This window comes from Lynx rufus, unplaced genomic scaffold (assembly GCF_022079265.1).
Source record: "Lynx rufus isolate CCGP_SWC_20201006 ecotype Redwood Valley unplaced genomic scaffold, mLynRuf1.p SCAF_28, whole genome shotgun sequence".
NCBI lineage: Eukaryota > Metazoa > Chordata > Mammalia > Carnivora > Felidae > Lynx > Lynx rufus.
The window spans coordinates 10,228,791-10,252,387 of NW_025814843.1; the positions used below are offsets into that span (position 1 = coordinate 10,228,791).

Below are 23,597 nucleotides of genomic sequence, written 5' to 3' on the forward strand. Positions count from 1 at the left end.
GAAAGGAAAGTATAATTTATATGTACAACCAATACACCTGATACAGAAGAGGGGATGGGGACAGCCCAGGAGTGGGGAGTGAAGAGACTGGGAAGGGGGCAGCAAGAAAGTGAGGGGCAGCGAAGAGGAAGTAGGGGTTCGCCATGCAAACTGCCCCCCTCCCCGGCCCCTCCTGGGGGGGGAGGGTATGCCCGTGTCTCCCCAGCCTGCCCCCCGCTGTTTCGTTCTGGTCCCAAAGGCAAGGTCGTCCCCCTGACGAGGCCCCCTGCCTGACCCACTCAAATGTAGTCCGTGTTCAGGCCTTCAGGAGGGAGGGCAGAAGTCCTCCGAGAACCTGAACCCAAGAGCCGGGGGCTCCCCCATGTCTGGCCTGTAGTATTTTCTCCCACCCTTTCTAGGTTACCCGGATCCCTAGAACAGATTGGGGAGCTCCTCTTTGGCTTGAGGGAGTATCGCCCAACCGTTACTCTCTCTGTGGGGGGTGGTCCTTGGTCCCTGGGGAGAGGGGCAGATTCCCAACACAAGATGCCGGTGCGCAGGAGGTAACAGCCAGTGATTCTGAGGCTTTATTCCGAGGCTGACCGGGAGTGGGCTCCCTCCCTTTAACTGCTCGCCCTCCGCATGGGGGGGGGGGGGAGGTAGGGAAGGAAACATGCAGCCACCCCTCCTCTTCCCTTCCTCCCTCTCTCAAGTCCCCCTCCTCTCTTCAGAGCTGTCCCCCCCCCCACCCCCCACAAAGTTCCTAAAGGCCAGGCAAGGCTAACCCCCACCTCCGCAGGGGATGGAGCTCGTACTGCAGGAGTAAAGACTGGGGAGGCTCCACCTCTTTCCTCCCCACAACCACATATCCAGAAGCTGTGTGTTGGGTGGGGGGGGGGGGGGGAGAAAGGGACTCAGAAGACCCCGCTAACCGCCTCCCACCCAGACCTCTTCGCACCAGCATGGCCTTCAAAGCGTGGTGGGAAAGGTGCACGGGAGGAGGGAGAGACAAAGGGCCCTTCTTGAAGAGAGGAGTCGTAGAGAGGGGTGGGGGGGCTCCTAGCCCAGAGGTGGCCCCAGGGGTGGGGAAGGTGGAGAATTGGCCGCAGGTCCCAGAGCCTGAGCTGGGGGGCGGCCCCGGGCACGAGGCCTGGGTGATGGGCAGGCCTGGGGTCCGGTCAGTCGTCTATACAGATCACCTCCCCGGCTCGGGGCTCCTTCCGATCCAGCCCGTCTGACACCAGTGCCCCCACCATTTCCTTCTCCTTCTTCACCAGCACCGGAGGGCCGTTGGTGGCGGCTGTGTGGGAAGGGGGTGCGGAAGGGTCAATCCTGACTCCGCTCCCAGACATGGCTTCCCGCCCAGAGCACTTCACTGCTAGGTTACCTCGTGCCCCTTCTGATCTTCCAGGGTAGCAGGGGTGGGAAGACGAGGGCGAACCCCTCTCATGTTCCAACTCCATTACCCACCCTCCTGACTTCACCTTCTCTTCCCCAGAAGTAACCCAGACGGGGGAGGCTCGGGTAAGCAGGACCAAGCCACAGAACCACTGAAAGCCTTAGGTTTTTGGCAACGGGATTGGAAGGGAAATTAGAGGGTGGGAAGGCCAGAGCCCAGCACGACTCCACTCCGTGGAACAGTGGACACGTGCCCGCAAGCGGGATGGGCCGGAGCAGTAAACGGGCAGCTGAGCGGGGCTGAAGCTCGGAGAGGAGAACTGGGAAGAGCGGGGAGGAGTCCCCGGCTGACCTGTGATGAAGGACCCTGCAGGCATCTGGCTGTAATTGGCGCCTGCGGCGGCCAGGGCCCCTACGGGTGCGGCGCTGAAGGCCGCCCCGTACCCCGGAGGTGTAGCGTACGGACCCGGGGGGAAGGCCTGCAAGAGAGAGCAAGCCCACGTTAGAGGCGCCAAAGCCTGAGAGAGAAAAGACGCCGTCAGGTGAACACGGGTCAACTCCAGAACTACGGAGCGCGTGGCATAGACGCAGGGAGCCTCGAGGGTGGGGAGCGTGTTGGAGCAAGGCGGTTTTCCGCACGGTCTAGAGTCGATGGGAACGTGGGCAGGAGAGTGCCCACGGGGAAAAGTGGAGTTGGGACAACGAGGGTTACCGGTGTGGGGTGAGGCTCCGTGCCCTTGCTGGCCAGCCGGCTGAGGATGCTGCGCTCGGACATCTGAAGGCGGGCTGCGATGGGGGGTATTCGGGACAGCGTGGCGGGCAGGCGGGTCACGTCCGCCTTCATGTCGCTCAGCAACTCCTCCAGCTGGTTCAGAACTGGGGCCCGGGCCACGGAGAAAGAGGGGCAAGAGAAAGACAGGGAAAGGGAGAGGTGGAGCCAGGAAAAGACGAGGAGTCAGAGGAACAGACACAGTCAGGAAGACAGAAAGAGGAGGAGGTCAGAGATACCAAAGAACCAGAGGTCAAGAAAATGACAGAGTAGACAGAAAGAGTGACTCGGGGGGGGGGGGGGGAGAGAAAAGGCATCAGGTGAAGAATCAGAGAGACCAGAACACAGATGGAGAGAGAGGAAAGGAAACGGGAATACGGAGAAAAGGGAGATGGGGGGGGGGGGGGAAGACATTGGAAGACACGGGGCGGGGAGTTGTCAGAACATCCCATACTGCAAGAGTGAGGTTTTGGGGGTGGGGAGGACGGGGAGGAAATAGTCAGGAGGTGTGGGAGGTGGTAAGTGGTGTCGAAGATTCGAGGAATCAGGGTTTTAATATGTAAGGGGGAGGGAGGTTAGAGGATCAGCATTACAGATTCAAGGAATTAGAACAGGAATCAAGGGGGCCAGGAGTCAGTCACTACGTCAGACAGGATTAGATGGTTAGAGGGCTTTGGAACTTAATCTATTATCAGTAGGGTGAGAGGCTTGGGGAGAAAGGGGTGAAGGTCAACGGGAAGCTTCATGGGGCAGGGTCAGAGGGTGGGACGGTGGCAGTTTCTGTCTTGTGGGGCGAGCGAGACGTGAGGAACGTGATTTGTGGGACCGGGGGCGGGAAGGATTTTTGGGGGCTACACACAGGCCAAGGCCCCGGAGAGGGTGCTATTAGCGGTATGGCAGGCGTGTGGGTCAACGAAGAAGTTCCGCCCTGTGGAGGGGACGCGGCACAGTCTCACGGAGTTTGGGGAAGGGGGGAGGGTCCCTCCACTGGGCACTGGTGTGACCGCTAGTGGGCGCGGACGAGGGCTGGCTCGCACAAACCCTAGAGGCTAGAACCACGGGGTGGCCGGGTGGGTCGGGGTGGGGTTAGAGGTCAGAGGGGGGTGGTTCAGAGGGGAAAGGGGTCAGAGGGGTGGGAAGATTTTGAGGGGTGCGGGGTGAAGACTTACGCAGCGTTGTGGGCCCTCCCCCGCGCGGGGCCGCCGCGGCCCTTACCCTTGTGCAGGACGGCGTTGGCCGGCTTGTTCCCCGCCAGCGACTCCTTGGAGAGGTGCTGGTGGCTCTCGGCCAGGCACTCGGCCTCGGCGAAGCGGGCGTGGAGGGCCATGGCGGGGTGCGCCGGCTCCTGCGATAGGTTCAGGTAGGCCGCCCGCCGAAGCTGCTCCTCGATCACCAGCGCCTGCTCCAGGAGCTGGGGGCCCGGCGGGAGGGTGAGCGCGGGACGGCGGGGGGGCAGCGCCGCGGCCCCACGCTGCCCTCGCTGCCGGCCCAGAGCACCCCAGCCTCACACCGGGATGGACCGTGACAACCCAGCACGGCCACGAGGTCACGCTCCGCTCTGGGCCCCCGGCATCGCTGCCACCCTCACGGCGTCAACCTTCCCCACAGACCTGGTCCCACCTCTGACCCAACCCCCTCCTCGACGCTGTTCCTTCTCTCTCCGATCCCCACCTTGAACCTCCGGGCCAGGAACTTATTTTTCATCTCCAGGAAGTTCCCCTTATTGGCTTCGGTTTTAAACGGCTCATTGATGATGGCAAACTGAGCATCATTCTGGATGTCCTGCCACCGTGCGTAGCCATGGCTGTGACGAGGGAGGGGCCGTCAAGGAATTTAACAGGGATGGGCTGCGCCACGAACGCCTCTTTCGAGATGCCTGGGTGGCTCAGTCGGTTAAGCGTCTGACTTTGGCTCAGGTCACGATCTCGCGGTCTGGGAGTTCGAGCCCCGCATCGGGCTCTGTGCCGACAGCTCAGAGCCCGGAGCCTGCTTCCAATTCCGTGTCTCCCTCTCTCTCTCTCTGCCCCTCTTCCACTCATGCTCTGTCTCTCTCCCTCTCAAAAATTTAAACAAACATTAAGAAAATGTTTTAGGGGCGCCTGGGTGGCGCAGTCGGTTGGGCGTCCGACTTCAGCCAGGTCACGATCTCGCGGTCCGTGAGTTCGAGCCCCGCGTCGGGCTCTGGGCTGATGGCTCAGAGCCTGGAGCCTGTTTCCGATTCTGTGTCTCCCTCTCTCTCTGCCCGTCCCCCGTTCATGCTCTGTCTCTCTCTGTCCCAAAAAAAATAAATAAACGTTGAAAAAAAAGAAAATGTTTTAAGGACCAAAAAACACTCCTGCCCTTTGACCTGATCTCCCCCAAAGTGTGGCACGGCCCCCCCTTCCCTGGGTGCGGACTCTTCTTTCTCTGTGACTCCCCGCTCCGGGCTGGGAGAACTATTTTTTTTTCTTGCGTTCGTATCAAAGGATACAGGACAATCCCAGCCAGAAGCCAGTAGTCGTGTCTTCGGTGCCAGATCTCGTTGAGTCTCCCCGAGGAAATAGCTGCCCGTTCCTCATTCTGCCACAGCGTGTGAAGCTCTGAGAAGCGGGCAGAAGACAGAGACGGGCGTCAGGACTCGGGGAACGGCAGCCGGGCGGAGGTGCGGAGTGTGGACAGCGGGAGGGGACAGTGCCCACGAGGACGAGCGCATCCCAGTGAGGAGCAGGCGGCAGGGACAGCCCCCCACCTGTGAAGCCGCCGTCTGCGATGTTGAACATGAACCGAGGCTTCTCCGCCTTCTCCTCGCGCCGCCCGTTGGACCGTGGCTCGTCCCGAGGAGGCCCCGGTCGAAGCTCCCGGTCCCCTTTCACGTCCTCTGCTGGGGCAGACGGGGCAGAGCTCACACCTCGGCAGGGGCTCCTCCCAGCCCCGAAGACCCCGCCCTGCACCAGACAGGCCCTGGAACGGTACCCCCGCCCCCAGGACCCAGGCATTTGGCCCCCAGACTCCACCGCCCGATTCCCCAGGGACGCAGGTGTCCAGTCCTTCCACCCATTACCTCTCTTGCCCAAATCCCCTGTCTCCCCCTCCGGCCTCTCCCTGTGTTCCTGTCCATCCAATGGCTTCTCCTCCCCCCTCTCTCCTGGCGTTGACTCTGTGGCTGTGGGAGGGGGAAGGGGACACGAAGGGAGGATGTCACCCTCATCCCCTGACCCCGGAAGAGGGAACTCCCACACTCGAAGCCCCTCATCAGCCCTAAGCCCATGAACCCACCTGACTTCTCTCTGTCCCCCCGGTACCCAGGTTCAGGCTCCATTTCTCCTGCTATTCCAGACACCTCTTCCTCTAGAGGAATCTTCCTTGGCTCCAGCCGCTCCCCAAGCGACGGGGCTGGGCTAGGGGCGTCGGCCTAGAAGACGACCATGGGGTCAGGATGAAGCAGAGATTCCGGACACCTTGACTGTCTCCTTCTCTGGGGGAGCCAGGCAGCCACACACCTCTGTTTCCATCTTCTCGATCTTCCTCTCGGGCCTCTCCTCCTGGTTTTCCGCTTCATCCTTTTCAAGAGGTGTCCTGACGCCATCTCCCTTCTCACTTGGAGCCGGAGTAGCTGCAGGGGGGAGGCAGAGACCCCACGCTGTCTCCCACTCCTCTGTCCGCGGGGCGCTGGCTCCCTGCCCACCCCTCCTGCGTCCCGACCCCCGTTACCAGGTTTAGAAGTGCAAGGGCTGTTTGTAGCAGAAGCCTCCGGGGTGGTGGGAGACGTTTTGGTAGGAGAGGAGGCCCTGGAGGAGCGCTTAGAGTCGGCACTGGGGTCGGGCATCAGCTCGGGCATCGACCAGCGCCCATTGATGTGCTCAAACTCCTGCACCTGAGAGGGGCACCGGGACCGTGGGGGACAGGGGTCAGCTGCGGGCGCCGGACACACAGGAAGCTCAGCCCCGTCCGGGTCTCCTCTCCCGCCAGCCTGAATCCAGAACGCGGGGTCGCCAGGCAGAGGGGGGCACGGGGCCTAGGTGGCCAGCTTGACTCTGGCCAAGGAGACGAGTACCTTCTTCTTGACGAGAGACATGACTCCAATTCGGGTCAACACTTGCTGGCGACTCAGGCCCTCCCGAGGGACCCCGTCAGCAAAGGTTTCAGAACCGTCTGCCCCGGGCTCACACAGATGGCGCATGAACAGAGACACATAGGCCCTGGGGAGCGTGGGGAGGGACGCAGGTTAGGAGAGCTTCAGGAGGGGCCCAAGCAGCCAGCGAGGATGTCACCCTCATCCCCTGAACCCTAAACTCCCACGGTGCCTCCAGGGTGCCCCCAGCGGTCCTCCCAGGGCCGCTCAATCGCACCGCAACCAGCCCTCCAAACCCCATCTCCCGCCTCCGCCCCTCCCCTTGTGTCTCCACAGTCTCCGTGGCCTTGGTGCGTCCTTCCTAGGCCCCATCAGTCAGCTCTTCGTCCTGTCCACCAGCTCCCCTACCGAGTAAATGTGAGGCGAGGCCAGCCCGGGGCCAGGTTCCCGTCTTAACCACCTGCCCTGTGGGGGAGGAAGCCAGGCCTCTCTGCTCTAGGCTCGGCCGAGGGGAGGTGGGCAGGCTGAGTCCACGCCCCAGGAAACCAAGCCGGAAAACGCCGCGTGGCAGGGGAGCGTGATGAATCGGTTGAGTAAGGTCACATCACGTGGCGGCCAAGAGGAAGGAGCGGACACGCACGGCTCGTACCCTCGCGTGCAGCTCCACCCCGGGTGCCCGCACTCACTTGAACTCCTTCTCGGTCTTGCCCCTGAGGTCCCGCACCAGCCACTGCGTGGTGAAGGCGTCCTGTGGTGGCATCCCCCAGCGCATCACGGCGTTGAGGAAGGCCTTCCGCTGCCGGGTGTTGAATCCCAGCACCTGAGGGTCGGGGCGAGCGGGCAGCGGGCCGTGAGCGTCCCGGCATCTCGCTTCTTGGTCCTTCCCCTCAGCGACTCGGCCTCGGTCCCCCACTCCCGGCTTCATCCTCTCCTTAAGGAACACGCGGGGGCCTGGGCCCGGCTCTCACCTCGATGTTGCCCCCAACTCGGGCCAGCAGGGGAGGCAGCGGCTTGTCCTTTTCGTTCCGGAGCTGCCTCTTGGACTGTCGACGCCCTGGGTGTGTGTGTGGAGGGGGAGGGTGACCTGGTTAGTGGGCCCCCCACCTCCTCCACCCCTCAGTCCTTCTCAGCACCCCAGGCCCACAAGACGCAGAACCCAGGCAAGGCCTGGGTCACGTGGCACTTTCAGCCCTACCAACCCAGCAGGCCTGGAAGAAGCCAGGCACGTTAACACCCTGGCAACAGACACTCGATGCGAGCCAGGTTACCCGTGGGAATGTAAAGCTTTCTCGATTTTTCATCCAGCCATCTAAGCCCATGTGTTCACATACTCCAAGTTTTAACGGTGGAATCTCGTCCTTTTAGCGCGTCTCCAGAAAAGCACTTGTTTGCACAAAAGCAGGGGACTTAAGGGCTCCGGGAGGGAAACAGGAAGGGTTAAGGTGGAAAATCAGGAAAACAGGTGCCACCTTCTGGACGCTCATCGAAGTCTTCATCTTCCTCCTCCGATCCCACGGAGTATTCGGACTGGTTGTCTGTGGGGAGGCAGCACAGTGGTTGGCGACGGCTCCCGGGATAAGCCCTTTCTGCCTGGAGGCCTCCCCTTCTCCGGCCCCGGGCCCCCTGGTGACGCCAGGTGACTGCCGCAGTCTGACTCGGGGGCCACGTCCCGAACAGCCGCTCGCCGCTCGCCTCATCCCTGCTCACCTCCGACTCCCGCAGGTCCTGCACTAGGCGAGGACCCCGGGTGCCCACATGGGGCCTCTGCAGCCACCAGCTGGCTGAGGCCGCCCATGAGCCGCCTGGCCTCCTGGCAGGTCCCGCGGACCCTTCCCAGCCTCTTGCCCCTCCACGGCCCTCTAAATGCACCCCGGCCTCCAGACTCCTCCTCGGCCCTCTCCGGCTCCTCCGTCGGGGGCGGTCCTCACCTTGGTCCTCCTGAGCGGCGTCGTTGTAGTTGACCTGCTTGCGAACCCGCTTGCCCTTGCCGAGATTCCGGGCCAGGTCTTCCTGCTGTTGCTCGTAGTGATGCCTCAGCAGCTTCTCCCAGTAGTCGGGGTCCACGTTCTCCTCCTGCTTGATGATCTCTCGTTCGATCTCCTCAATCTGAAGGGCAGCAGAACGAATGCTGGCAGCCTCCCTCTTCGCCCGCCCGGTGCTTGCCCCGCGACAAAGCCCCTGCCCCCCGGCCGCCCGGTTTCCTGGACTCTGCGTGAATGTCCCGGGCATCGCACACCTTCCTTCCTTCTTACCAGCGACGTGCTTCTCCTCTGCTCCCACCTGCCTGTCTCCTAAACCTCTCCTCCAGCGCCCTCTGCGTCCCTCTCGCTCTCACCCAGAGCCACCGCGGCACCGCCTTCTGTGTTTATCGGTACTTTCTTCGCCTAAGTCTTCCGCAAAGTCTGCTCTCGCCCGTTAGGGAAACAACCTGTCTGAGGTCCACTACTGCCCTTTGCTGGGTGCAACGGGAAGAGAGCACATAAAAGACAGGAGCGGAAGGGGAGCCTCCTACTTCGAGGTCCAATGAGGGACTCTACCCTTCAGAGGTGGCCGGGGCTACACAGCGTTGTGACCCCAAGCCTCTCACCTTGTCCTCCTCCCGCACCACGTACTGCGCCACCTTGAAGGAGCTCAGATACTCGTTCATGTTCTGCACGTCGGTGTCCTCTGTCGCATCCTGGTTCCGGTCCAACAGCCGCGCGATGGCCTCATTGTCGTAGTGAATCACGCTGCTGTCCTCCTCCTTGTTCTCCCCTGGTGGAGACCGGGAACGAGAGGGGACCCTGAGTTCCAACCAGAACCTCGGGCAGAACTTTAGCAAAGGGTCAGTGAAAAGCCCTCCAATCTGCTTCCTTTTCCCAGGAGCTCAAAGGGGAGAAGACCCTTTCCCCGGGAGTCTAGAGATTTGTGGTTGTCTTCAACCCTCCGTGTAAGAAGAGAGGCCAACCTTCCTCCCCAGGCTGCACAGGGGAGCGTTTCTGGAAGGGTTTCAGAAGACAAGTGCTCCCGTGAGGGCAAGGGGCTGCTTTCCAGAAACCACAGGAAAAGGTTCTCACCCTCGTTCTCATCCTTGAACAGCTCCTCGGTGCCGAACTTGAGGATGTCGTCCAGCTCCTGCTTGGACATGGAGCCCGCCTTGGAGCCCAGCCCAGGCCGCACCACCAGGTGGGTGAGCATCATCTTCCTCTTGGCCACCTGTGTGATGCGCTCCTCCACGGACGCTCGAGTCACAAACCGGTAAATCATCACTTTGTTGGCCTGGCCGATCCGGTGAGCACGGCTGAAGGCCTGCAGGGGCAAGGAGACAGTGGGGATGAACTGGGGTCGGGGGGTGGCAGGGCCTGTGACGCAGCTCACGTGCCTGGGAACGGAGGCTCATCTATTCCCGAGAGGTTCCTTTCTGACCGCAGGACACAACACTCTCTGCCCAGAGCCCACATTTCCCTGCTAACTGGGGCAGAGGCTCCAGGAGGCGAGTTCCCACCTGGATGTCGTTATGAGGGTTCCAGTCGGAATCGAAGATGATGACAGTGTCGGCAGTGGCCAGATTGATGCCCAGGCCCCCGGCCCGGGTGGACAGTAGGAAGCAGAACTGCTGGGCGCCAGGAGCTGGGGGCAGAGAAAGGGGTTGGGCACCTGCTAACTAGACACTCCTTGACCGCAGACAACCGCACCCCCAGCTCGGAAGCGGGGTGGTAAATAAATGCCCGCCATGCTGGGAACCTAGGCACAGGAGGCATGGGCCTTGCCCGCAAAGTGGGGCCTAGGCCTCTCCCGCTCACCATTGAACCGATCGATGGCCTCCTGCCTCAGGGCCCCAGTGATGCCGCCGTCGATGCGCTCGTACTTGTAGCCTTCGTAGTCTAAGAAGTCCTCTAGCAGGTCCAACATCTTGGTCATCTATGCCAAGAGAAGAGGACGGAGTCTGGAATGACGGAGCAGCAGGATGGGCCCCGTCTTTACCCCAACCACGATCCCTCCACTTTCCGCCAGCCCCGTCCCGTGCTCCACTGGTGCTGCCCCCCCCCCCCCCGCCCAGTCCCTCTTCACGTTCTTCAAGCCCCACGTTCTGGTCATACTTGCTGGGCTCAGGATTGTGTCTCCTGAGGCAGAGATTCTCCTCTGAGACCCACCAAAAGGTTTCGGGGAAACCTACGAATGCCCAGAAAATCTGCACATAACTGTCTGTCCGTGCAGATTTCCAGAGAGCGGACCTATCGCTTTCATCGGATTTGTAAGAGCTCTGGGCTCTCCTGTCCCGCTCCTGGTTAAGAAACAGTTCCAGTCCCAGGGACGACCCTGAGCAGACAGATGACCCACCCTCCGCCTTTCCCCATTTGGCTTAAAAGAAGCCGGCCGACGACTTTCCACAACCTTAGTTAAGAACAGGGATCAGAGGCCAAGATGAACGCAGCCAGACCAGACGCCCTCCAGGGTGTGACCTCCTAGCCTCTCATACCGTGGTGGCCACAGGACCGAGGTAAGGGACCGGCCCGAGGTCAACACAGCTACAGACCGGCTCACCTGCGAGAAGATGAGCACTCGGTGTCCTTGCTCCTTCAGCTTTCGCAGCATCTTCTGCAGCAGCATAAGCTTCCCAGATGCCTTAATAAGTGCCCCACCCTCATAAGCCCCACTGGGCAGTTTGGGGGACTCCTGCGAAGGGAGGGGAAGATCAGGAAACCCGTCCCCGTGTTCTGACTGTGCCCAGAATGCCCAAAGCCCAAATCCAGCGTCCACGCCTTGCACATTCCCACTCCTCCCAGAAACTCCGTGCCACGCCCCCCGCCCCGCCTCCGCTCCCCCCCCCCCACCGCCGCCCCGTTTTCAGAGAGCTAGCGCGCCATCAGCCCCCAGTGCGTGCGTCACCATAGCAGCCACAGGAAAGAGGTAGGGATGGTTGCAGCACTTCTTAAGGTCCATCATGATGTTGAGCAGCGACACCTGGTTCCCACCACCTCGTGAATTCAAGGCCTCAAAGTTCCGAGTCAGGATGTACTTGTAGTATTTCCTAAAGACCAGGGCGCGGAAGACACACAATAAAGGAGGCGGTGATGAGGGCGCCCTGGGTCGCCACGTCCTGGAAAGCTGCCACCAAACCCCAGCCCCGGATCCAGGTCACCCGGCTCTCAACTCACTTCTGCATGGGGCTCAGCTCCACCCGAACGATGAGCTCCGTCTTGGCTGGCATGTTCTTAAAGACGTCGGCCTTGAGCCTGCGCAGCATGTGCGGCCCAAGCAAATCATGCAGTTTCTTAATCTGGTCTTCTTTGGATATGTCAGCAAACTCCTCCAAGAAGCCTTCCAGATTGCTAGCAGCCAGAAGAAGATAAGGAACTGAAATGCCCATCAGGTTCTTTGCCCCTGACCTCAGGCTCCATGCTTCACTTAGATGAATCCTCTGCCCACTCAGGTTCCCCGTCCCTCCACTTCTCATCTCTGCAGACCGCCCTGCTGAGTCACTTACTTAAACCTCTCGGGGGTGAGGAAGTTAAGCAGATGGAAAAGCTCCTCCAGATTATTCTGCAATGGAGTCCCTGTCAGCAGCAACTTATGATCTATCTTGTAGCCATTGAGGACCCTGAAAAACTAGAAAGTGGGGCAAGGAAAGGCAGGAGAAGGGGCCCGTTAGTGGCAAGTGGTTGGACCACGGTATCCACTTTTCCGGTTCCCTTTAGGATGAGAGGCCCCGAATCCCTAGTCTGTCCCTCTCTCCCCACCGGAGGTCCCCAGGCATCTTGCCTTCCGGACCACAGAAAGTCCAGAACTTTCCTTTTTAGAAGCAGAGCAAAACTCTGAGCTCTGGGTATCTCGCTCACCTTGGACTGGTTATTCTTGAGCCGATGGGCTTCATCCACCACAAGGCAGGCCCAGCGGATGGAACCGAGTGCTGCCTGATCAATGGTGATCAGCTCGTACGATGTCAGGAGCACATGGAACTTCACCTGGGCCTCCCTCTGCCAACACAGCCATTGTCCGTTCGGCTGCCACCCGACACCCAGGCGCCTAGACCTCCACCCCTGTTCTTTACCAGACACCCCCCGTCCTGGCCGTGATTGCCAAAGAGGATCCAGACAGCCTGTCCTCCAACTTTGACTCCACGCAGGGATCACTGAACGTGGCCCCCGAACCACCAACACATGGCCAGTGAGGACAGAATGGACGCCCTACGTCTCCAGGACAGGAGAGCAGAAGCGTGAGAGTAGGTGGAGGAAAGGAGGGAGAGCGCCGAGAAACTAAAATTGGGGTTGGGGCAGAGAAATAACGGAGCTGAGGCTCTTAGAGAAGACAAGGTCGAGGGGCCTACCTTCATCTTAAAAGCTTTCTTGCCACCTTTGATGGCGTTGTCTTCGAAGGAAAACTCGTTCTCCCGAATGATGGCCCGGCTGTCCTTGTCCCCCGTGTAGGTCACCACGTAGAACTTGGGTGCCCACATCTGGAACTCCCGCTCCCAGTTAATGATGGTGGAGAGTGGGGCGCTCACCAAGAAGGGACCCTTCGTGTGGCCCTGGGGGGTCGAGGGTAGGGGGGACCATTAGTCCGGATGTGACCCCAGTCCTCTGGCTGCCACGCTCCTCCCTGCCATCCTCTGCCCTCGAGGGCCCTCCACTCCCCGCTCTTCCCCTCGGGGGCCCCAGCATCCAGCACCTCCTTATAGAGCGAGTAGAGGAAGACAATGGTCTGTATGGTCTTGCCCAGCCCCATCTCATCAGCCAGGATGGTGTCGGTGCCCTGAGCCCACGAGAAGCGCAGCCAGTTCAAGCCCTCCAGCTGATACATGTGCAGCGTGCCTCCCGTGGCCGTGATAAACCGTGGCTGAGTCTCGTATTTCACCGTGGGCTGCGGAGGCAAGGAGTCCGGACACTCAAGGGGACGGTCGGGGCCCCTCGGGTCCTTGGTCTCCTCCGCCCTCGCCCTGGCACCGACGTGGAGGTGGACGACGACTCCCTCCACTAGGCCCGAGCCTGTGAACGTTCTAGTCTCCAGGACCTCCCCCTCGTTCCTGAAAGCCAGCCCCGGCAGCACGACAGAGGTGGCTGGCGGCGGGAGAGCCCTGCGTGCTGCTGCTTCCAGCGGCTTCCTCGCAAACTGCCAGAATTCCCCGCCACTCCCGGGACAAGGCTGGACACCGCAGGGAGGGGCTACCGCTCAGAGAGCTCGCAGAAACTGGGCAGTCCTGTCCACAGCCCCTGGGAAGCTGTCCATCAGCGTGGTTCTAGAAACGGGAGACGGGCCAGGCGGGAGGACTCACGTCATTCGTAGGAGAGCTGGGAGGCCCGTCGCCCTGCAGCTCCTTCTTCTTCTTCTTGTACTTGCGGGGCTGGGCCGGGTCCTCCCCCATAATTAGTTCTCTGGGGACAGAGCGGGTCTGAGCGAGGCCTGCTCCTCGAGGGTTCGCCCTCTTCTGAACCCCTCCAGACCTACATCCCGCTTCCCCTCAACCTGACTTCCTCACGTTTCCTTTCCCCCGGGGCTCCTCACCATCACCCCTTAGATTTCACCTCCGGAGCCGACCCTCCCCCGGCCCCAGCACCCTCTTCCCCATCACTCAGCATCTTCCCTCTGTTCCTCACGCCGCCTCTTTACCGGCCCCACCCTGGACAACCCCGCGCGGGCTCCCCCTGCCCTCACGCCAGGTGGGGCGCCTGTCCCTACTGTACCTCCGCTCAGCCTGAGGGTTAGCGTTCGCGCCCCGGCCTCAGACTCCCTCTAGCCCACGACCTGCCTCCCTCACCGGTGTCGCCAGTAGCTCTGCTTGTGCTCCTCGTATTCAGGGATGTTCATTTCATCTTCCTCCCACGTGGACTGGTCGTACGGCAGGTCTCTCCATTTCACCAGATAGTGGTAATTCCCCTTTTTATCCACACTGTGGGGCAGAAGGCCAAGAGGGGGAGCAGGAGGAGAAAAAGAACACGGACCAAATAGACGGAAATCGTTAACAAACGCGGTCAGCAGCAAACACGTAGCATCTGTTACCTAATCCTCAACGGCGGGACACTGCAGGGGAACTCAGGATGGCCGAGGACCGCCCTAACTTTTTCCGGATGGCTTCTTAACGATCAACTATCAGGGCCGTCTGGGTGGCTCGGTCGGTTAAATGCCTGACACGTGGTCGCGGCTCGGGTCATGATCTCGTGGTTCGTGAGTTCAGACCCCGTGCCTGACACAGCACGGAGCCCGCTTGGGATTCTCTCTGTCTCTGTCTCTGTCTCTCTCTCTCTCTCTCTCTCTCTGCCCCTCCCCATTCGTGCTCGCTCTCAAAATAAAGACTTCAAAAAAAATTTAAAAATCAACTATCAGAAAACATCCCTGGGCTTCTATATCGTTTGTTCGTCTCATCAGTATCGACTGAACGCCTGTGACGGGTGAGGCACCGTTCCGGGCAGGGGTGATCCAGCAGTGAACAAAACAGACAAGTGACCCTGTTCTCACGGAGCTCACATTCTGCTGCGGAAGGCAGCAACGAAATGGGTAAACACCTAGAATAACGCCGGGCGGTAACAAGTCCCGGCAAGAAAGGACCGCTACTACAAACAGCGGCCTGGCTAAACCACGTTTCCCATGTTTGCTTTCATGCCCCGACACCCAGACTCGCGTGTCATCAGATTAGAGGCGACGACAGGAGAGTCGCGCCCGCCCGGACTCTCCTCCTGGTCTGTCCCATTGAGGACACAGGCCCAAAGGGGGTCATCCAGCGGGAGCAGGCGTTTGGTTCCCGGACAAATACGAACGCGGGGTCACGGCCACCACCACGAGCGGCCCAGCCCGGCAGGCCTGCCCACGGGCCACAGGCTCACCTGTGGTTGATGATGCGGTGGACGGTCATCCACTCCGGCTTGATACCAAAGCGATAGTACTTTTCCTCCATCTCTGCGTAGTGTGGGTCCTTCACCTTGCGCTTGTCACTCTTCCCGTCGTCCTCGCCAGAGCCATAGTCCAGCGGCGGGGGCTCATCCATGTCGTTCTTCCGCTGGTAGTTCCGGTACATCACCAAGTGGAAGATTTCCAACTGATGGGACGCAGAGGACGGGGGGAGAGATGGTCCCGGCATCCGAAGAGGACGAAGTGGGGGGGGTGGGGGGTCAGGGAAGGGCCCCGGGGGGGGGGAGCGGCCCGGGGAAGGGGCTGTGAAAGAGGGGGCGAGACACGCGGAAAGCCAAAGCGGGAGAACGGACAGTGCGCGAGGCAGGACAGGCAGGGCCTTGCGAGGAGGGCCTAACGAGCAAAACGACGCAGGGAAGAGGTCAGCAAGATTGAGGGTGCTGGTAACACGTGCTTACAGACACAGAAGGAGAGTGAGCTAAGGAAGGCTAGGTTTTCTCGAAGGAGGAGAGCTAAGGGAGGCCGACGTGGACAGGATCGGAGAGCCAGAGAACCACACGTGGAGACAACGGCAGGAGGAGGGCCAGAGGCCTAGCGTGAGGGCGAGCGAGGGGTGTGGGACCACGGCGCCCGAGGGGCGAGCGAGTGACAGCAGCGGCCAAGGGGGTGACAGGAGGGGGAGAGGAGGGGCCTCGTACCTGAAGCTCCTTGGCCCAGGAGCAGTGCCAGTAGGACAGTCCCACCCACTTGACAAAGAACTCTCGCTCGGATCGGCCTTGAAGGGGGCGGGGGGGTGGGGCATCCGGGTTCCCATCCGCCTGTTGGGGCGCCGGCACTGACACGGGTGGCTCCCCCCACCGCCAATGCAGGATCTTCTGCACGCGGCCTTTCAGCACGGGGCACTTGGGGGGAGACACGCGCGAGGAGGAGACACAGAGGCAAACACAGCCCACCGTTAGAGCAGGAGAAAAGGGGTCCCACAGGGGAGTCAAAGGGCAAGGGAGGGGAGGGGAGGGGAGGGGAGAGCGCTGGATGTCTGGATCCCAGAGGGGGGAGAGGAGTCAGACCGCCAGTAGACGCTGTGGGGCGGGCGCACTCACTGTGCATCGGGGACACAGCCATTCACCGTTGGGGATGTCAGGCAGGGGCGGGTTCAGACAGTGGATGTGGTAGGAAGAAATGCAAGCGTCACAGCACAGGAGCTCGCCGCCATCCTTGCACACGCGACAGTACTCCATGTGGTCGTCCTCCTCCTCCTTCTCCCCTTCCTCCTCTCCCTCCTCCTCGTACTCCTCCTCCTCCTCCTTGGCCTCCCACTGGACCCCCTCCTTCTCCTGGGAGGCCAGGGACAGACAGAGACAGGTGGAAGGAAGGAAGGACGTGAGCGGCGAGACCGGGAGCCAGAGGCCAAGACGGGCCACCTGAACCCTAGAGGCGCAGAGGAGGTGGGTGCGAACGAAGGGGCGGGACGCCTCAGTTTCCGAGGCCGTGGATTCGGGTGGCGGAGGCGGAGGGGGCGAGGAACCAGGATCCCGGGACCTCACGCATCTGGCACCGAACAACCCAAGCATGGTGGCGGGGGGGGGGGGGTGGGCAGGAAGAAGATGGGGGGTGGGGCTGGGGTCCCCGAGGGCACCGCGTACTCACGCAGTGGGGGCAGCTCCATTTGCCCTCAGGAGCCCGGTCAAGCTCAGGATCAAGGCAGACGAGGTGGTAGGCACGAGGGCAGGTGTCGCACAGAATGATTTCCCCGCCCTGCTGGCACACCTCACAGTAATCCTGGTGGTCCGTCTCGTAGCCGTCAACCTCGTCCTCCCCGGCCACTGCGGGACAGCCCAGGACTGCTGCGCACACCAGGGGAGGCACGGGGCACGGAGAGAGGAGGAGAGAGGGAGGACGGGGAGAGAGAAGGGTTGAATAAAGGAGACAGCGTGGAAAAATGAAGACCACGGACGAACGGCAGGAAGGCAGGCTGTCAAAGCCACACACAGCGAGCACCCCTCACCCTTCTTCTTCTTCCTCCCTGGCCGGCCTCTCTTTAGCTTCTTGGTGCGGACAGGGCCATCAGGCCGGCCCGAGGCGCTGTGGACGCTGCCGCTGTCCAGGTCTGACTCCTCAGCCTCGGGTTCGGGGCCCTCGTCGTTCTGAAAGACATACTGCCCATAGCCCCGTGGTGGTCAGGGAGGCCGGCTTCACGCCGCTGCCCGCCCCAGGCCTCTGGCTCCTGTTCCGGCTTCCCTCGTGGACCCCTGCGTCCGGACCCCCAGCCCTGGACACCCCCCCCCCCCTCCAGTGCTCAGCGGACTTCAGGGGCCGCTCACCGAGCCTCCCTTCTTCCGCTTGCCACCCAGCAGCCCTAGTTTGATTTTGAGTGGCGCCATCTTCTTTCCCCGAAGCTTCTTGCGTCCGTCGGGCACTCGGGGGCTCTTACTCCGCCTTTTATGGCCTGGACCTGAACGAGGAGTGGGGTGAGGGAGAAAGAGCAGAGGTCACGACACCCTGGAATAACGGAGGTCACGGGGGCCTCTGGTCTCCCTGCAGCCTCTTCCTGGAAAGCGTCTCTGCGGTGACAGTCAGGGCCAAGGAGACAATTGTATGCTCTGATCTGAGGCTGCGCAGTCGGGACAGCAGGGTGACCGCTGTTCTGAGCGAAGAGTTCCTCACCTTTGCCCTCTTTGGTTTTGGCTCTTCGGATGGGTGGGGGCTGGGTATCAGCAGAAGGAGGTGCTGGAAGGGTGGGGGGTCCGGAAGGTGCTACGGGGGCGGTCGATGAGACGGCAGCTGACACCTGCTCAGCCACAGCTGCGGCCGCCGCCGCCGCGGCCGCCGCCACGGCAGCTGCCGACCCCTTGAAGGGGTTGTTGGCACTGAACTCTCTCCACTTGGCCCCAAGGATGGTCATCATCTTAGACATCGGGATCTTAGGATTCTTCTTCGCAATCAGGGGCCTGGAAACATAGAAGCAGAAGACTCGGAACCTTCCCAGATGGTCCGGGAACACTGCCATTTCCCCTCAGCAACCAAGTCTGCGAACGAGCTAGAGTTCCTGGGTGGCGAAAATACGGCCTGTTAGGAATGAGGTCACTTTAAGTTTTTTGCTTTTCTTTTTACATTTACTTATTTTTGAGAGACAGAGTGAAACGGAGCACAAGCGGAGGAGGAGCAGAGAGAGAAGGAGACACAGAATCCGAAGCAGGCTCCAGGCTCTGAGCAAGTGTTCGGTACAGAGCCTGATGCGGCACTCGAACCCACGAACTGCGAGATCATGACCTGAGCCGAAGTCTGACACTTAACCACCGACTGAGCCACCCAGGTGCCCCAGGAATGAGGTCACTTTAAAAGTAAATAAATAAGAAGCTTAAAAGAAAAAAAATATAAAAAAATATAAAAAAAGGGAAAAAGAAAACAAATTCGCGGAAAATAACAAAGGATGAAACAAACAAAAAAAGATGTCAGTAAAGATACTTAGACTATCTGATAGTTCATAAAACACTTTCTCATGCATCATGCCTTTCATACTCAAGATAATACTGCATTGCATGTGGGGGCACCTGGGTGGCTCAGTCAGTTAAGTGTCTGACCTCGGCTCAGGTCGTGATCTCACAACTTGTGAGTTCGAGCCCTGCCTTGGGCTCTGTGCTGACAGCTCAGAGCCTAGAGCCTGATTCTGGGTCTCCCTCTCTCTCGGCCCTTCCCCAGCTCACACTCTCTCTCAAAAGCAAATAAACATTAAGAAAGAACTATTTTTTAACGAATACTGCATGTTGCCAAGATCCTCTGCATTTTTCTAGTAAGCTCCAGGGGCCCTGATGAATGGGTGCCAGCAGGTGGAGCCCAAAGGGTGGCAGGTGGAGCTCTGTGGTGGAGTGTTAAAGTCTCATGAGGACACAGGTGACCTCGGTGATCACAAAAGCACTGTCCTAAGCAGTGAGGCAAGGGAGACACAGTACCGAGGACAGCTACCCAGTATGGCACACGCCCCGGAGGGGCCGGGGCCGGCGGGGGCGGGGAAGACCCTGAGAGTGCCCTGGGCTTTCTTTACCCCAGCAACTCCCCGCAAGACCCCCTATGAGGGACATGGTGTGACGGTGCTGATTTTACAGACTCAGAAACTGAACATTAAAGAAGAAACTGGGCCCCAGACGGAGCCAGGACCTGTACCCGCAGAGGACTCCACTATTTAAAGCGCCTGCTCCCCGGAAGGCCTGTCCGCTCTGGCCTGTTCTACTTGGGGAGTCACTGAAGCTCAGCTTCCCCAGCCAGCGATGCGTTCTCCATGCTCACGGGGTCCTGAGGAAGGGCCGGGGGCCTGGATAACCAGGCAATCGGGCCACACTGATATTCTCTCTGAGCCTCAGTCTAGGGAGAAGTGACTCGGGAAAACTGGGTCTGTCGGCCCTCGCTGTGCTCTGTCGCTAGAGAGTTTTCTCACCTAGCGCAGGAATGACACCCGCCCCCCCCCGCCCCACCCCGTGCAGGGGTCCTGCCTGCGGTCCCCGGGTCTGTAGGAGTCTGGGACATCTCTGGAGTTCTGTGCGCAGTTTTGTGTGTCTGCGCTGTGCATTTCGCTGGGGAGCAGTTTCTTAGCCTTTATCTGACTCTAGAGGGGTTCAGGGCCTCCCTAAGTGAACGCGTCTGGTCACCAGGACTCGCCAGCCCTCCCACACCTCATGAACTGGCTGAAGGCTTTGTAGTTGGTGAGCGTGTGGTAATCCTCCTCGGAGAACACGTGCTCCACATCCTCCAGGCCCCAGGTCAGCAGCAGAGTCGCTGACGACTTCTGTTCTACCTGCTGGGAGACACGAAGCTTCTGGGAGGCAGGTGCTTCCCCAGCCCCCACGCTGGCCCCCCTCCCCCGCCCTCACCATCCCACGGACCCACCGGCTCTCCAGCCCATCCCCGTACAGCCTCTCCACTGCGCACCCCTCCTTGCGGCCCTCCCTCGCTCCCCGGGCCTGTCCCCCTCGCTCCCGAATCCCACTCACCTTTTGCCCCCCGTCGCCCTCCCCCTTTTTCCGCCGCTTTGTCTTCTTCTCCTTTTTTTCTCTGTGCTTCCGTCTCCGTTTCCGACCTGGTCCGGTTCCATATTCACTGCCTCCGCTCTCTGACTTCTCCCGGTACTCATCTCGCTCAGAGCCAAATTCCTCCTCACTGTCCTAAGGGAGGGGAAGTAAAAATAACATTTCTCCAGTCCCACCACGTGCCAGGAACTGTTCTTAGCACACAACGTGCACCGTCTCTCTTTTCGTCTTCCCGACAGATCCCTGGAGATAGTAACTCGTCTATTTTTATCCACTTTTTTTTTTTTTTGGCAGATGAGGAAACTGAGGCACGGACAACTAAACAAGCCGCCAAGAAGACACAGAACTACCAGGCTCCCGTTGGCCTCCGCAGCCTCTGCTCTCAACTGCTACTCCCTGCTGCTAAGGCAAGTCCCGGGGGCAGCTGGGCTCTTACTGGGTTGCAGGGAGTGAGGCTAGTCAGCACCCCCACCCCCACCGCCCCCTGTCCCCGCCATCCACGAGCTCCAGGCCAGCAAGAGCGGGGAGGGGCGTCAGACCTCCCTGAGTTCAGGATCCCCCCCCCCCCTCCATAATGGGGACCAGAGGTAACGCGGGTCTCGGAGAACAGGTCTGCCGAGCCTCGCTGTGGAGACGGGAGTCCTCGACACTTACGAGCTTCTTGCGTTTTCGGGGCTTCCCTGGCTTGTTCTCCTTCTGCTTCTTGGGTCCTCGTTTTCTCTTCTTCACGCCCAAGGCCGAAGGCAGCAGCCGAAGGTCGTCCTTATCTTTGGAGCGGAGAGCACCAGAAACCCTGAGCCTCCAGTCTCGGCGGCCCCTGGACCTCACCCTCCCTCACCTCTTCTGTTCCCAACTCTCCAGGAACTCGGCCATGAACTCCTCCAAACCTTGCCTCCCTTCGCTGCATGCGCACAGAGAGCGCTTCGAGTACTCTGGGGCGCTTGGGTTCTGAATGGGAGGTCAGGGGTCAGGAGGGAAGAGCAACCAAACCACTCCCTCCTCTCCCCTCCTACTAACAAGGGAGCAGGCTCTAGGCCATGGGCTCTGACTGTGGCAGGTCCTTTCAGACGCCGCCAGGGCCCCTCCTGCGTTCCCCCTCGCTCAGCCAGCTGGCACCCTGCCCAGGAACCGGGGAAGCCATGCCCAGCTGCTGGCCTGGCCTGACCCCAGCACTTGGAGTGGGGAGACACAAGCTGGCAGCTCCCTAAGCCAGATGCTGAGAGGGGAGAGCCAAAGGTGGACACCTGGGTTCTCACACTAACACCCCGGGGCCCTCACATCCTTTTTGCCACGAGGGAGGCCTCTATTTATGTTTCCGCAGACGATCGCCAAGCCTCCTGTCACCCCAACACAGCCTTGGAGGAAAAGCAGTCCTCGCCAGTCATTTTCACGTCTTGCCCGCAGGACCGCAGTGTCTGGCTCCTTCGTCACACCCTAACCCTGCGAAAGTCTCCACAACTCCCTGAACATTCCTCCTCTTCCCAAGTAGCCTGGAGCCCTCCCTCAGATCTATTTCCACACCCCTGCTCTCTCAGAGAACTCAGGGGCCCCACCCTTTGTCCCCTGGTCTCACCCTCAGTCTCCAAATTTAGTCCCATTCACACAGAAGCCGTGAGGGAGACCCAAACAAAGATACGAGACAAAGACACACCCTGCACGTGCGTCCTCCAAGGCACCAGCACTCGAACATACTGGTGAGCGCAAATCCAGAGGACAGCCTGTACCTGCAAAGGGCTAGGTCCCTGGCTTTCTCCCCAGGCAGGGGCGGGGTGTGGGGGGGGGGGGGGTGCTTCCCTGATGCTCCCCCCCTTCTTCATGACCCCTGCCAGTCTGGGGAAGACACTGATGGCCTCCCTCCCCCCTCCAGCAAGCACCAGCCTAACCAGCCAGACCTGTCCCAGCTGGGCCGAGGCAGCCATGCAGGAGGAAAGCCTGGGCCTGGGCCTGGGCCTGGGCCTGGGCCTGGCCCAGCCCCTTGCTCTAGGACACACAATCCTTCGTGGCACAAGGGCCAAGGGGAAATTAGCCACAATTAACAGGGCTTCCACTGCCTCAGGATCCCAGCACCTCCTTCCTCAATGTCACTTGTCCTCAAAACATCCCGTGTCCCCCTGGTGCAGGGAGGCATTCTAGGACGGGGCTGGGGGCGGGGGGAGCCCGTAAAGGGCCCCGGGGGGCCGTGAAGTCCGCTTGCGGGCTGGAGTAGGAAGTCACCGAGCCGTCCTGCCCCGTGGCCAGCTCGCCCTAACCCCCCCCCCCCAGACGTGGGTTAATGTGAACATGGAAACGGGAGGCCGCCGGGGCGGTGGCGAGGGCAGGCCAACTGGCTCCGCATCAGGGAAGAGGCCCCGGGCCGCCACCCGCCCCGCCGGGGATGGGGGCACCTGCCCCGGGACCTCGCCGCCAGTTCACCGCACTCCCCGCCCCGGCAGGAGGCTCCCGGACTCGGGGTGGGGGGGGGGGAGGACGGCGGCGGCGGGGAGAGGCGGGGAGCAACGGCGAGGAAAGGAAAGGGAGGGCAATAAAGCAAATCCAAGTCCCAACCTCGGTCTCAGCAGCCACTCAATGCTGGCCCGGCGCCCAGACTCTCCCACACCCCGGCTCCGAGCCCGGAGCGGGCGGGGGCGGAGGGCGGCGCGCGGCGGGGGCGGGGCCAGGCGCGCCAGGGAGGCGGGAGGGGGGAGGCGGGAGGAGCCAGGCCCCGGGCCGCGCCTCCCGCCCGCCCCGCTCCCCTCCTAATCTCGCCATCAATCTCTCACACATATATTTATTTTTTCTCAAATTCCCCTCCCTCCCCCACAACGCACCACCATAATAGGTCTGTTGCACATGCGTACTGCACGCAGGGGGTGGGTTTGTATTTTCAGACCTTTTGCAAAGAAACTACCAGAATTTTCCGCACCACCCACAATCATTCCCCACCCCCACCCCCACGGAATCACATCTATATATTATGTTATATTATTTCTCGAGACTTGCCAGAAGGGGGAGGGAGAAGAAATGAGTTTTTGGGCTTCCTGCTCCCTTCCCCCACCAACACGAGCGCTATTATTTTAGACGTTTAACAATGTAAGGAGCCGAGAGGGGGGAAGGGATCAAACTGGTCTTGGGTAAGAATGTAAAACAAAATGGTGAGAATCAAAGCAGAATGAAAAACAATAGACCTCGGATACGTCCAAAGTCATATTCTGGAGAAGGCTGAGGGGGGGCGGCCCGCACAAATTTCCTTCGAGGAGGCTTCTTTTGCCCACACTTCAGGCAGACAGAAATAACGAGCGAACTAAAAATATTTTCCCCAAAGTTTTGCCTCAGAAAGTCATGGGGGGGGGGTGCATCTGGGTCACTCCTTTGACTCGGAGGGCTGGGAGGGGGAGGGTAAGACAGCCCTGGGAGAGCGGGGAGGTGGGTTTTCACTGCAAATACAAATTTAAAAAAAAAATTTTTTTTTTGACGTTTCTCCTCGGCTATTCGGAGAGCAGGGGGGAAAGGGGGAGGGAGAACTGACACAAAGACCCACCTCGACCTCAGATTCTTTCATGCTCCTCTCTCTCCCGTA

General features: G+C 60.5%; 1 protein-coding gene and 1 non-coding gene across 15 annotated transcripts in view; both read right to left on the reverse strand.

The window, feature by feature from the left end:
- CHD3 (chromodomain helicase DNA binding protein 3) overlaps positions 1-23,597 on the reverse strand; it is a 25,735-nt gene continuing 2,138 nt past the window's right edge. The window contains exons 2-40 of one of the 14 annotated variants that reach the window (XM_047090105.1): positions 20,696-20,808; positions 20,006-20,176; positions 19,688-19,809; positions 17,685-17,968; positions 17,342-17,472; positions 17,026-17,176; positions 16,668-16,864; positions 16,121-16,354; positions 15,719-15,922; positions 14,996-15,207; positions 13,933-14,064; positions 13,450-13,549; positions 12,846-13,037; positions 12,505-12,705; positions 12,017-12,154; positions 11,665-11,786; positions 11,336-11,509; positions 11,067-11,208; positions 10,722-10,853; positions 9,980-10,097; positions 9,682-9,806; positions 9,254-9,485; positions 8,785-8,951; positions 8,126-8,303; positions 7,667-7,732; positions 7,166-7,251; positions 6,884-7,017; positions 6,180-6,324; positions 5,837-5,999; positions 5,626-5,738; positions 5,402-5,537; positions 5,187-5,288; positions 4,875-5,006; positions 4,617-4,725; positions 3,818-3,950; positions 3,316-3,557; positions 2,090-2,253; positions 1,730-1,856; positions 1-1,279 (exon numbers count right to left, since the gene is read on the reverse strand). In XM_047090105.1, the coding sequence (XP_046946061.1) occupies positions 1,039-1,279; positions 1,730-1,856; positions 2,090-2,253; positions 3,316-3,557; positions 3,818-3,950; positions 4,617-4,725; positions 4,875-5,006; positions 5,187-5,288; positions 5,402-5,537; positions 5,626-5,738; positions 5,837-5,999; positions 6,180-6,324; positions 6,884-7,017; positions 7,166-7,251; positions 7,667-7,732; positions 8,126-8,303; positions 8,785-8,951; positions 9,254-9,485; positions 9,682-9,806; positions 9,980-10,097; positions 10,722-10,853; positions 11,067-11,208; positions 11,336-11,509; positions 11,665-11,786; positions 12,017-12,154; positions 12,505-12,705; positions 12,846-13,037; positions 13,450-13,549; positions 13,933-14,064; positions 14,996-15,207; positions 15,719-15,922; positions 16,121-16,354; positions 16,668-16,864; positions 17,026-17,176; positions 17,342-17,472; positions 17,685-17,968; positions 19,688-19,809; positions 20,006-20,176; positions 20,696-20,808 (6,065 nt within the window). In that variant the 3' untranslated portion in view covers positions 1-1,038. Of the gene's footprint in view, positions 1,280-1,729; positions 1,857-2,089; positions 3,075-3,315; positions 3,558-3,817; positions 3,951-4,616; positions 4,726-4,874; positions 5,007-5,186; positions 5,289-5,401; positions 5,538-5,625; positions 5,739-5,836; positions 6,000-6,179; positions 6,325-6,883; positions 7,018-7,165; positions 7,252-7,666; positions 7,733-8,125; positions 8,304-8,784; positions 8,952-9,253; positions 9,486-9,681; positions 9,807-9,979; positions 10,098-10,721; positions 10,854-11,066; positions 11,209-11,335; positions 11,510-11,664; positions 11,787-12,016; positions 12,155-12,504; positions 12,706-12,845; positions 13,038-13,449; positions 13,550-13,932; positions 14,065-14,995; positions 15,208-15,718; positions 15,923-16,120; positions 16,355-16,667; positions 16,865-17,025; positions 17,177-17,341; positions 17,473-17,684; positions 17,969-19,687; positions 19,813-20,005; positions 20,177-20,695; positions 20,809-23,597 lie in introns of those variants that run through there. The other 13 variants (XM_047090106.1, XM_047090103.1, XM_047090104.1 and 10 more) reach the window with 13 other exon arrangements.
- LOC124519742 (small Cajal body-specific RNA 21) lies at positions 6,611-6,750 on the reverse strand. Its single transcript, XR_006964184.1, has one exon. It is a non-coding gene; the product is annotated as a small Cajal body-specific RNA 21 (non-coding RNA).